The sequence below is a fragment of the Camelus dromedarius genome, chromosome 6, assembly GCF_036321535.1.
Source record: "Camelus dromedarius isolate mCamDro1 chromosome 6, mCamDro1.pat, whole genome shotgun sequence".
NCBI classification, from domain to species: Eukaryota; Metazoa; Chordata; class Mammalia; order Artiodactyla; family Camelidae; genus Camelus; species Camelus dromedarius.
The window spans coordinates 6606073-6619192 of record NC_087441.1 but is presented as its reverse complement, the minus strand read 5'-3'; the positions used below and the strand labels follow the sequence as shown (position 1 = coordinate 6619192).

General features: G+C 43.0%; 1 protein-coding gene across 1 annotated transcript in view; it reads left to right on the top strand.

Annotated features, from left to right (window-relative positions):
- Positions 1-4400: 4400 nt before the first annotated feature.
- The window catches only part of MAP3K4 (mitogen-activated protein kinase kinase kinase 4), a 103522-nt gene continuing 94802 nt past the window's right edge, over positions 4401-13120 (top strand). The window contains exon 1 of the mRNA XM_031456649.2: positions 4401-4704. Coding sequence (XP_031312509.2) covers positions 4550-4704 — 155 coding nt within the window. The 5' untranslated portion in view covers positions 4401-4549. The remainder of the gene's footprint in view (positions 4705-13120) is intronic.

The following is a 13120-nucleotide window of genomic DNA, read 5'->3' as shown; positions in this document are numbered from 1 at the left end:
AGCTTCTCATTATTCAGCAGAGAAAGAGGAAACTTAAATGTTACAAGGACTATTTAAAAAGCATGACAACTAGTTATCTTTGGTGTGTATCCAAGTTTTTTGTGTTTTACTAATAGGTAGAAATTAGATGTCATAGTAACATTTTGGAAAAAAAAATCGTTGTGTGAAATGCTCAGGTTAGGCTTCACTTGCTAGAGGGAGGTTTTGACTGCTCTGTCACTGAGTTGGCCTTTCTCTGTGTGCCGCAGTGAACTGAATCAACCCTCTCTGGTCATGAGCAGATCGGGAGGTTTGTACCCTTGTCTTCCTGCCTCTGCAGCTCCAAGGAGCCACTGGAGAGGACCGGGCAGGGCTGGTGACGTCTTGAGCACTGGCACAGGAACCTGGATGGAAAGCTGTGGAATACCACAGGGATGGGAGAAACTTACTCAAAGTGCATCACCATGCTCTTAATAATGTAAAAACCTAGAGAGGTGTTTTGTTTTTTCTTAAACAAAGACATAACCCTATTTACAGCATAGCTTGGCATTCAAACATTCTTTTTGAATTATTTTGCAACAGAACACCTGAAGCGGACTTTCTGCTGCTACACTAACCTTGATAAGAAGCTAAGGCACTATAATGATGCTCTGGACACTGGTACATACATAAGTATAGACACAAAGACACATAGATATCCGTGTCTTTATTGGTTTGACTTCAGAACAGTGGCAGCATGTGTCAAAACTGGGCCTGACGGTAGTGGTAAGCAAAGTTGAGAATGTTCTGTGGCTTATCCTAAATTAGATCTTTAGTAGAACTTAACTCTGGCTTTTGTAACTCATTTTAACTTTTAAATTAAAAAGAAATTGTTTTCGGAGGTGCCAGGGATTGAACTGAGGACCTCAGGCATGCCAAGCTTGTGCTGTACCACTGAGCTATATCCTCTGCTTGTAACTCAGTTTAAAGTAAAGAACTTAAGCAAGGGCTATGTGAATTCAGCCTCGAGTACAGAGTGAGAGGCAACCCTCTGAAGATTTTGTCGTCATTGTTTTTAAGAACATGATTAGAGGCGATGAGGTCAGACATGCTAAACAGTGATAGACTTAAAAACAAAAATCTAATTATAATCGTACTTCATTAATATTTTAAAAAATCCTATTTCCTGAAAGCAATAGTATTTACTGAATTCCTCTAATGTTTGGGGCACCAGATGAAGCCCTGGTCCTCTCCTTCCAGGACTGTTCCCCTGGTGGTTAGGAGTCAGTGGTGGATGACAGAAGGTGCCTGTCCTGAAGGAGCAGACACTCCAGCAGAGAAGTGGTACATTTATAAATATAGATACACGCTATATTTATGGAGGCTTGGGTGTGGGTGCTCCTGGGGGCAAAAAGTCATGCATTTTAGAGGAATATTCATACCAGTTGAGTTAAGTTCCTACACATGATGCCTCCCGTGATCGGCTAAATGTAAATTTGTTTGGTCCCTCAAGTGGAAATGAAAACAAGAAGTCTCCCTGATGCTGGTCTGTGTTTGCTGAGTGTGAGGAGGAGGAGGATACATGGTTTAGTGCTGTTTGGAGGAAAGGGGTCCGTTTGATTATATAATGTGTAAAACTTCCAGTGTATCGTCTAAGAAGGATTCTGGCTCAGAAGATCGTAAAGGAAAATGAGGAAAACTAGAATTACAGAAAGCTGGGGAAGACTTTGCTGAGCGTTCTTCACACAGTGACATCGAGTTAGTGTTTCTAGAATAGTTTTTATTAAGATAAAACCAGTTTATCCCTTTTGAACAAATATTTTTAAGTTACCATTCAAATGGATGCCAATGCTTAGCCTGCCAGAGAGCCCACATCTCATTCCTGCCCTGGGAGAGCACTTCAGCTGGTTAGAGGTGGCTTCCTCAGGATCAGGTAGAGCTTAGACTAGAAGGGGCTGGCCAGGTGGGAAGGGTGGTCTGATGAAGGAGGAAAGCCCTTTTGCGCAACCCGGGTAGCAGCACCAGGCATGGAGCTTTCGAAGAACTCAGAAAGGTCCAGTAAGGACTTTATTGTGACAGCAATGAGGTGTCAATAAAATGAAGCAGGTAAGAGTGGCGTGTTTAGATGGAGATTCAGAAAGATTATTGTGGCCACAGTGTGAGAACAGATTGGGTGGGGAGTGAGCAGTCCGACAGGCAGGGAGAGCGGGAGACTGTTGGGATTATCTAGGTGAGGTGTGCTGGTTGTCTGAATTGGGAGGGGTGAATGGATTCCAGAGGGGAGGGAGAGTTTGACAGAATGTGGACCCATCAGTCAGGGGCCTAGAGTATGGTTCTTTAGAGCTCTGAATGGGGAAGGGGTCAGAGAATACAGGCAAAGGGCAGGTGTGAGGCTGGTGTGGGTAAGAAGGAAATAAATTCTGATCTTGAAATCTGGAATACCAAATTGTCAGAATAAAGGGGCACAGAATAGGAGGAGAACACAGGTAACAAAAAGGGCTGCAGTAGGACACAAAACTAACTTGAATGGAAAAAAAATTCACAGCACTTAAAATGAACACTTAGTACTCATTAACTTAGGTTTCTACATGCCTTATGTGATTATTAAGTATAAATTTGTTTGAGTTCTGCTAAAACAGGCAGTACCCTCAAGTAGAAATTAAAACAACAACAAACCATACATCTCTCAAAGGCTAGTCTAAAAATCAAATGTCACAGATTTATAAACTGGGAGACCTGAGGACAGGCCCCAGGCTGACTGTCTTCAGGAGTGATTTGTGAACCATGACTTACTCAAAATATTAAAATACTTAAAGGTGTGTTAGGATAGAGTTAAGTGATTTGGTCATACCACTATTTCAAAAGAAAATCTGAAATTCGATAAGTAAGAATTTATCACAGATTTCCTTTGAAATAGCTGTATGAGTAAATCATTTAAGTTTATCCTGACCAATGTGTGTAAAATAGCATTGTCCCCTCCAAACTGTCCTTCCCCTTACTTTTTTCCACGGCAGTTATCACCCGCTGAAATGTTACTTATTTGCTTGTTTATTTGGTTTTCTTGTTTTCTCTCTTTTCTCCTCACTCAACTAGGATGTCAGGTCTACCAGGAAAAGCCTTAGTCTGTTTTGCTCACCTCTATTTTTCCAGCATCTACTTCAGTTCCTAGCACATATATGCATTTAATAAATTTTATTATTTTATTCACTTGTGGAATGAATGTTGTTGAATAAATAAAACTAATTTCAATTTGGAAATTCAGCACTATCAGGTCATATAAATAATACAGACTACCTTAATAAAGAAAACAGACTGAAAAAATTCTTAAACTACAGAGAAATTTCTGTACCATACTTTGAATGCAATACAGCTAATTTCACATATATATGTGAAATACACAAATATGTTATCTACAATATCATATACTTTTGAGTGCAATATAGCTAAGTGGCCTTTAAATAGAATCACATTTAAGTTTTTCCATCTTGGCCAGTTTTCTTACCAACATATAATCAAAACGTGTATTTTACATATTCAGGCTCAACCAAATAAGCTTTTGAAAACTAGCTTATTTGAGTGAATAGAAATGTACTTAACTTTAAACGATGCCGTGTTTGAATTAACTCTGGATTTCACCCTATGGGAAATTTTGTAAATGTTTGCACCTTAAAACAGCGAAGCCTTAAATGCTCTGAATTAACGATGCGGTGGAATTTCAACAGTATTTCTGTAACTCTGAAATAATCTTTAGAACTGTCTTCTTTTTTCCTTCAGTGTAGGAGCACTCCAGCCCGAGTTTCCGGAGGATCAATACCCTCTCTGTGATACTGAGGTTACAAGGTTAGATCTCAGTGTTCTTTCCCGCCCTGTTGATAGGAGGGTAACTTTAATGTTCCAGAGTCTTTGTTTAAATAGTCTCAAAAACCCGAGTTTTACGTGTGTGTTGAAGATTGCACTTTCATCAGAGTGCACCCCCAGCCCCCCAGGGCTCACAGGTCTCTCAAAGCCTCTACGCCCGCGTGAGCTGTGAGCGGCTGCGTTACATCCATCCCTGTTCTTGAGGATGACATCTACGTTTGGCGACGATCCTCTTGCTAAAGTTCACAAAGCACCTAAAAGTCACGAATTGGCGCCTAATCGAGGCCGCGCTGCCCTCCCCGGGGTCCTCCGTGCACGCCCACCGCTGACCACCTGGGAGCACAGACACGCACAGCTCACCGCACGTTCCCCGCGAGCGAAGCCACACGGCGGCCGCGAGGCCCCGGCCCCCGGGGCAGAGCGCCGCTACCCGGACTTGCTCCCTCTGCGGCGCCTGGGTCGCCGGCGCCTCCACCCCTCCCATCCCGGGCCCTCCCCGCGCGTCCGCTCCCGCGCCCGCCGCCGCCCTCGGAGGCTTGTCCCTCGCCGCCCGCCGTAGCCCGGCGCTGGCCGGTCGCCGTTTCCAAGATGGCCGCGGCGCGAGCGGCTCCTGCGGCGGGCTAGAGGCAGAGGCGGAGGCGGAGCCGAGTCACTCCCGCACTTCGGGGCTCCGGTCCCCCGCGCCAGGCTGCAGCTTACTGCCCGCCGCGGCGATGCGGGGCTCCGTGCACGGATGAGAGAAGCCGCCGCCGCCGCCGAGCTGGTCCCCCCGCCCGCCTTCGCCGTCAGCCCCGCCGCCGCCATGGAGGAGCCGCCGCCACCGCCGCCGCCGCCCCCGCTGCCAGAACCCGAGCCCGAGTCCGAGCCCGAGCGCTGCCGCGCGGCGAGGTGAGTGGGGCTGCCGCAGCGGGCCCGGCGCAGAAAGCGGGTCTCGCCCCGGCCCGAGCTCGGTTGGGGGCCCGAGGGGGCGTGGGTGGCCTCTGTTTCCCGCCAGGTGCGGGAGCATCCAGGCTCCAGGGCCGGAGGGGCGGGGTGCAGCCGTGGATGGAGGGCACGGCGGCCCGGTCTGCCCAGGGACCCCTGCCCTGGCGCGCAGCCTGCTGGCCCTCCCTGCAGCTTCTCTGCGCGCCCGGAACGCGGCGGGGCGGGAGCGGTGGGGGCACCCGGGTCCTGCGGGAACTGGGACCCCCTCCTCCGCCGCGGCTTCCGAACGGGGGCCGCGCTGAAATTGCGCCCATCGTTACTAAGGGAAAATGCTACCTCTCCTTCGCCCCTGTTTGAGTAAAGGAGTAGACTCTGGTGAAGCAGATACACACTAGCTGTTTCCCCTTCGTTCTCCTCCTGTCCTCCTTTTAGTCCCCCTCTTCCCGCCCCCGGGAGTGCCTGCTGTCTCTCCTGGGAGAAACTGCACTTAGGCTCTGCAAACAGGAGGGAGGATGGTTTCTCTTTCTGAAGGCCCTTTACCGGCCTTCAGTAGTAATTGTGCAGATTGTTGCTCACACGTGCACACAGAGTAAAGGATTGATTTGTGTAAAACTTTGCTACCGCGGGAAACTTTTAGATGAAACTTTGGTACCCAAAGCATTTGTTGCATTTTGTTACTTAGAGACTATTGATTAACTTTTATGTCTTTTTTTTTGGTTGGGAGATGAAGCCATAACTAAATTTCTCTCCTCTTATATGCCTATGTTTGTGCGTTCAAATGCCCTCTTATCCCCTGTCCTTTGCATCCCAGTGTGAACTTGCAAACTGCTGCCCCCTGTCCCCTATAGTGAAAATACTTTCACATCTCCTCGTGCATCTGTCTTGCTCTGTAGTTCCAGGAATAAGGCAGTTAAGTGTCCTCTTTCTTTTTCCTGCTTAAAGAAATTTTAAACAAAGTCTGTAGCTGTAGTTAGAACTGAATACAGGAACCACGTTCTTCCCTGTTATGACCTAGTGGGTCCAAATAGGTCTGTTTTGTTTTTATAAGCGGAGAATAAAGTCGATCTTCGTTTTCCTTAATTCTGAGATATTTCTGAGATACTCTTGTGAGCTTTGAAGGAACAGCTTCTCTAAATAATGGTACATGGTGTACTGAGAATTCGTTCTGTTCTTTTTGAATACATCTAACATGTTTAGAACTTTTACCAAAGTTTATTATATAAATTTGTGAGTAGGTCCATTCTTCGAGCATTTTGACTCCTTGAAGTTTTTCTTTAAAAATAATGGCGAACACTTACTAAATGCTTAAAATGTGCCATTTCCTTTGCTTGTTAACCCATTTAATCTTGACCAACAACCTTAGGAGGTATGTCCAATTACTGTGTCTCTTTTTCAGGTGAGGAAACGGAGGGACAAAGTTAAGTGTTTTGTCCAAGATTTCACAGCCAGTGGTGCACTCATGTCAGACTGTGCATACCATCCTTAACCACTGTGAAGAAGAGATGTGATTTCATTATATAGATGGGCAGATCAGAAGTTATAATCCTGTATAACTATACTTTGGTGAAAAAAATGGATGTGAACATTCTTAGGTAAAAGTAAAGAGAGCAGAGAGAAGTAAAAATGTGCTGTAAAAATGACTTGCTCCAATGATAAAAAGAAATGTTGATTTTTCAGCCAGGTTTCTGTCTTTGTTATAGTAGAAATGGATCAGGATAATGGGCTTCATCCAACTTTAAGTGAACAGCAGTGTTCGGAACAAGAAGATCTTAGTAATATTTTTCTCAGCAACATTGCAGTTAATTTTACAATAGCAAATCTGTGAAGTACTATCTGATAAAGCTGTTGTTATCTCTTTTAGACGTCCTCATTGTCACCACCACTTCTTCAACATACAGAGCTGACCTCTGACCAACTTACTGTAGATCATTAGTAACAGATACTTCAGGGATTCTGCAATTGCTTATTTGAATTTCTTTTATTTATGTTTTTAACCATTTTAAAGAAGCTCAACATGCATGTTCAAAATTTGCTAGTTGCCACAGTTTAACACATTAGAGACCAATGATGTGACTTGTGCTACTGGGTTAACTGGTTTGGGGGACAGACCAGAATAAAGCTTTGTCTGCCATCTTTGTTCATGTACTTCAGGTCAGTGTGTCATTGATTAGGAAGGCTGTTCTAGGGCACAGATCTTTTGTAGAGAGCAGGCCTGCACATGTTGGCCAGTGCGCCACTGCGGCAGGTGCCAGCCCAGCACATCTGCTCAGTGCGTGCTGACGTGAGAGTTATGCAATGACCGAGGAACACAAAACAGGTTGCGAGGTGATAGTGCTCTTAGAGTTTTACTGCTTGTTAGTCAGTCATGGATACTTGTCTTTATTTTTGATAAATAATTCATGATAAGAGTAGCAATTGTTAGTGATTAAACTTAGAAATAAGCATTCCTTGTAATTTTTTTTCCAAGCTTTTGGGTCATTTGTAGGAGGATCCTGAGATTATAAGGAGAGCAATTAAAACTAATTTGTAGCAATTTACTTTTGTGATATCTTGAATCTGCACTTAAAAAAACACAGATCTTGGATATTGAGGCTGACATGAGACTGTTCCTGTCTACTGTAAGCTTTCATTTAAAATGTGTATGTTAAAAATAGCCTCATTGTTCTCATTTATTGACCTTGTAAAGTACATGTGACATGAACTTAAAAATAACTATTTTTAACCAGTGACTTTATTATTTCCTTTGTATAATGCGGTTCTTATAAATTCATTTGAAAAAATGGGTTTCATACTGAAATATTACTTGAATATCCTATCCCTCCGAGGTTATTTGATCTCTCTCTCACCTTGAATGTCCCCTTGGAGTGTACTTGTTTCAGTCTTGACATTGAATGTCACCTATGTATTCTCCCTAGCGAAATCTACCTCATGGTGCAGCTGCTGGCTCTCCTGGCAGCCTCAGTGATGGGTGCAGCTTGAGACCCTTACAAGGGAGAGACCGTTGGCAGCGGTGCCTTTAGGCAGAGAAGCAGTGGCCACCAGCAGTCACAAAGGCTGCAGTGATGGCAGAATCCCCTTCATGTTCTGAAATGGGGACAGCTTGTCTCGCAGGAAGGGCTTTGCGGTTCCCTCTAATTGTCATGTTGTTAGAAGTTGCTTCTACTTCCTTCACATGTGTTCTCTTGGTGTCTTGTAGGTCTTGTTCTGAGCTCTGCTGAAATATGGGGATATAAGGTCTTGATTGCTTAGTGGATACATTTGCCTTACTAACTTCCTCTTACTTAATAATTCCTCATTCCTCAATGATTGTCGTTTTTACTCATAGCATTCTGTTGTCTCAGCCTTCTCATTTGACCAGGTGGTATGTATTCTTTGTAAAGACACTTTGCTGCTGCCAGTCAGTAGGCTGTTGGAAATAATTTCTTTAAAGGGAAAGTGGAAGAGATGTCAGAAAAGCGAGTTTGGCCAGTGACTGCTGTGGGTCTTAACAAGCCGGCATTCCCTGGGTGGGATAAGGGAAGCAGGGTCCAGGTCCTGGGCTCCAGCGCCTCCTCAGCGTTGTACCTGGTGGGCCCGTGTATTCTCTTGCCTGTGAAGTATAATTAAGAGATTGGTAAGCGTGATATCCTCCAGGGAAGTTAGTTGAATGATCTTAGTGACTAATGTGAACAGACCAGGTTGGCTGGCATCCCCACCAGGCGTACCGCCTGCCCTAGGCTGAGACTTGTGACAGAGTCACTCTCAGGTTCTCATTTCCCCAAACTTCACACAGGCTGCTTTTTCTTCTGTCGTCACTAACTTCCCTCAGTTGGTCGGGTTTGTTTTTAATCTTCAGTCTTACTTTAATTAGATTATGACAGGCCTTGCTTTTCCTGCTTTACTTTGAGGTATATTGTATCCTTGTCCCTAAAAGACATTTATTTAAAAAAAGACCATCAGTGGTAGGTTTTCACTAATGCTGCATCTCAGAGGATCACCTGACTGTCCCCACCCTCCCCGTAATCCCCCCCCCCCGCACCCCTCCCCACAAGGAACCCTTTGGCTTCATTTCCGAAAAAGGTGTGGCAGGGATGTCAGTGGTGGTGCTTTCATAAAATGCTTGTTGACTCTTATGAGTATTGTGTTCAAAAAAGATCATAATGGTATGTGGTTTTTCTGGATTTAAGGCATAAAATTAAATTTTAAAAACTCAGACCCACATGAAAATTCTGTGCAGCTCTTAAAAACAATGTTTTAAGGAATATTCAGTGGCATGGGAAAGTGCTCATGATATAAGTCCTTCTGAATAAGTCCTCAGGTAAGTGGGACCTGACTACTTTTAACAAGATTCCTAAGTACTTCTGATGTATATGTACGTCCCACCGTGTTTAGCGAAAAGGCCAGATTCTCAAACAGCATTTGCAGAAGGTGGTGGCTGAGACTTGAGATAGCTGCTCAGCTTGTGTGTGTTTCTCCCCAGCTGTGACTGGCCTGCCTCTGTCTTCCCTGTCCTCAGGGCCACCCCCTCGCGGCTCTAGCTCCGAGGTACATATTGGAGCGGCCCTCTTACACACTCCGGCTCTAGGGGTGGACACTTGGTGCCAGCCGGCCATTGGAGTTCTCTCCTAGGATTTTTCAGTCGGAGCTGGGGGACAGAAAAGCTCTTTTTGGTAACCGAAATGTGTACTGTGGAGTCCTGAGCCTAGAGCTAGCTCCCTGAAGTGTATAGTCACCATCTCATAGAGCAGTGGTTTGGTTTCAGACAGTGACGTTGACCCCCTGAGAAAAGCAGAGAGGCCGAAAGAGGTCTTTGGCTAGTTTTCCTTTTATGCTACATTCACCCCCATTTTTCTCTTGATTCAATATGTGAATTAATAAATTCTTTTTGCTTAAACTATTAGTAATCTGAGTTGGGCTTCTTAAAATCCTTGTACTTAGTGTGATCACATTAAAACAGTGTATATGTGTCTAGAAAAAAAGACTGAAAGGATATATTACTGCTTTTTTCCTACCATTTTTTATAATGAAAGTTACATGTTTTTATTTTACAGTAAAAAGCTAGAGTGGCCAAATTCTTGTACGTTTATAAATTTGTCTCTTTACTTTGAATTGTTAGTAAAATTGAAATAGATGATTCTATATATTATATAAAGAGAACGTTGTTGCCAGATTTTAAATTAACTTAAATTTTCTGTTTTAAAGTTTATTTTTAGTATATATGACCTATCTGAGCTGACTATATCCAGTTGGTTTTCTTTAATTATTTAGTTCATCCTGGATAGCGGAGTTTGTAGTTGAGAGGCAGCATCAGCAGTGACAAAGACCCTGCCCTGCAGTGGTCTTGGTGTTCCTAGAACTATTATTTAGATGTATAACTGTATTCTCAACATGTCTGTTTTGTTAAGATGTTTCCCCTTTTTAAAAGGCATGGTTGAAACCGCTGTATTTTAAAAAGAACATTTCTCTGGAAAGTAGGTGTGGTAGGTATGTTCTTGTATTTCCCACAGACCTCACACTAGTGTAACAGAGTGCAAGTTGCTTTTAGATGTCTATTCACTAACGGCATAGGCAAATGAAAATTTGTTTTTAACCTGTAAGAACATTCATTTGTCATATTTTGCAGACATCAGTAGAAGTATTAGTCATGATACTTGGCTCATATCATAAAATTTGGATCATATGGATGCCAAATGTTTATAGAGTAGCAGGGAAAGCTATTCAGAATGTATTAGGCATTCTATCAAAAGCATTTCATAAGTGGATTTCATTTCAGCATAATTTCAGAAGAAATAAGCCTTCTGTGTAAAACAGTGGATACTAAGCTTTAAAGCTGATCAGATTTGATGTTTTCAGTGGAGCTTTTTTTTGCATGTGAGCAGGCTATTTGAGGATACTGCTGAACTGTAGAGTGTTCTGTACAGGGCTTGTCAGAGGACAGCTAGTTTAGAGATGTAAAATTAATAGAAATTGTCAACCTTTTTAGTCTTTCAGTGGAAATATTTTGGTAGAAGACTTAATACATGCATTATTTTAATTGTACCATTAAAAATTCTAAAGTCTTTTTATGCGAGGCATAAAAGTGTAGGTGTAACTTGGTTTTCTCACAAGACTTTTAGAGTTAGTGTTTTTTGTTGTTGTTGTTGTTGGGGGAGGTAATCAGGCTTATTTATTTATTTTTAGAGGAGGTACTGGGGATTGAACCCAGGACCTCATGCATGCTAAGCATGTGCTCTACCGCTTGAGCTATACCCTCCCCACTTAGAATTAATGTTTTGAATATTTAGGTATTTAGTTCTTAGGCACATCAGGAGTTAAGCACTTCCTAATGCCAAGTCCTGTGGGTGGTGGGACTCTTAATACTCACTGAGTCCAGCTTCCAGCCTTTGCTTAGAGACTTATAGGAGGTTAGAGCTGGAGGGAGCTCGGAGACCATCTGGGCCATGCCCTTAATTTTAGAGGTGAGAAGACCAGCCTGCAGAGGCTGCAGCTTCCTCAAGGTAACAGCCAAGGACCCAGGTCTCCAGGTTCTTGCCTCCCTTTCCCTTCTGGTCACACTGTGCTCCTGTGAGGGTCTTCAGCTGCCGCCCTGCCCAGCCCAGCGCCGGCTCAGGCCCTCATACCAACTGTGGAGGAGGATGTTTTCTGGATAAATGGGGCTTTACAGGATGGAGCAGTGATGAAAGACTCGTCTTCAGGAGAAAAAAATGCAAAAAACCCCATCAACCTTGAAATCTCCCCCAAACTCATTGTACACAACTTTTTTCCTGTGAAACTATTCAAGTTCACAGATTAAAGAGCCAGTGCTCAAACCTTTTTAGAGATTTTTAGTTAATCTTTTCTGCGCTCAGTCTTTAGATCAAGTAGGCAGTAAGACTGTGATTTCGGTCCTGTGGTGGTGACATTTAAATTCTGGCTGTGATTGTGACCCATGGTAACAAGTTTATTTTACAACACTGCGGATCCTGTATAACTGAAATAAAAATTTATGAAGCAGTGTTTGACCTTGTAATATATGATACACTCTGATAATTCTTGTTCTGTGCTCTTCTATTACAAAATATTGTTCATTGTGACCCATTAAATTGATTTTATTACCCGCAAGTAAGTTGTGACCCTCACTTTGAAAAACACGGCTCTACCAAAGTTAAAAAAATATGCTATTGTACTTTGTCCCTTGAGACTGAGTCAGGAGAACAAGCATACTACGTATCCACGAAGTGATGAGGAGGCATCTTGAAGAAGCTAGGCGATACCAGGCTCTGAACGTTTCTTCCTTAAAAACAGCGTGTTTCCCAAAGGCAGGAATGAGAATGCATCTTATCCTTGTCTCTCAAGGTTGTTCTCTTGATTGCCTGTCCTTAAACACAAGAGTTATAAAGATGAGTTTAAAATTTAATATTAATTTTAGAGTAAAATTGGGATTAGAATATATGAGTACTTTAGATAATTTGTTCATTTTTCTCTGAAACACTGACATATATTTAAAATTTTTTTCCAATAGAGCAGTCCTTAAGAAAAGAAAAAAAGGGACCCATTCTCCCCTGCTGTGTGTGTGTGTGTGTGTGTGTGTGTGTGCGCGCAGCAGTTTTCCCCGCTGTGAAGTATATTTTTAAGAAAAGGATGACCTGGGGTGCTATCTTTTGCCCTCCTTCTTTATCCTGTTAATGCTTCCTCCTGCTCCTGGTCTTCTCTTAAGCTTACTTGAGGGTCAGCCATCCTTTGACCTGTACCCCTTCACCAGGGATTGGATCAAGTCCCCCTGTTATAAGTCTTCTAGTCCCTGTGGTTTTCGACCATCCACTCACACGTCACCATTGTGATGATCTGTGTGTTTGTTTACTGTGTCTTGCCTTCAGTAGACATCAGAGTCCAGGAAGGCAGGGATGTGGTTGTTTGGCTTACTTTTAGGTCCCAGTTCCTGGCACAGTGTCTAATGATTGGAAGGCTCTCAGTAGATACTTGTTGAATGGAGGAGGCAGTGAATATATTGGTGAGACCACAAAGGTTTTGGTACTAGACAGACAAGCTCTGACTCTTACTTTTTGATTACTAGCCTATGATTTGGGGGAAGTTATTTAACGTCTCTCAGATTCAGTTTCCTCATTTGAAAAACAAATAATAATAGTACCTACTTCCTAGGTTGCTACTAAGATTAAATGGGATAATAGCTTTTTATATGAGGTGTTCATTAATCATTAGCTATCATTATATTTCTCTTTTCTTTTTCTTTTTTCATTTAAAGTGAAAAGGGGGAAGTCCATCATAATTTTCGTAAGAAAGCATCAAATATGCTTTGAGGCTAGATATATTTTAAAGTAGCTGCAGTGATCTTAATTCAAGAAACATTTGTTTTTCCTGTGTCTGTTGAATTCATAGAAGGAGGAAAGAGGATTTTGGGACC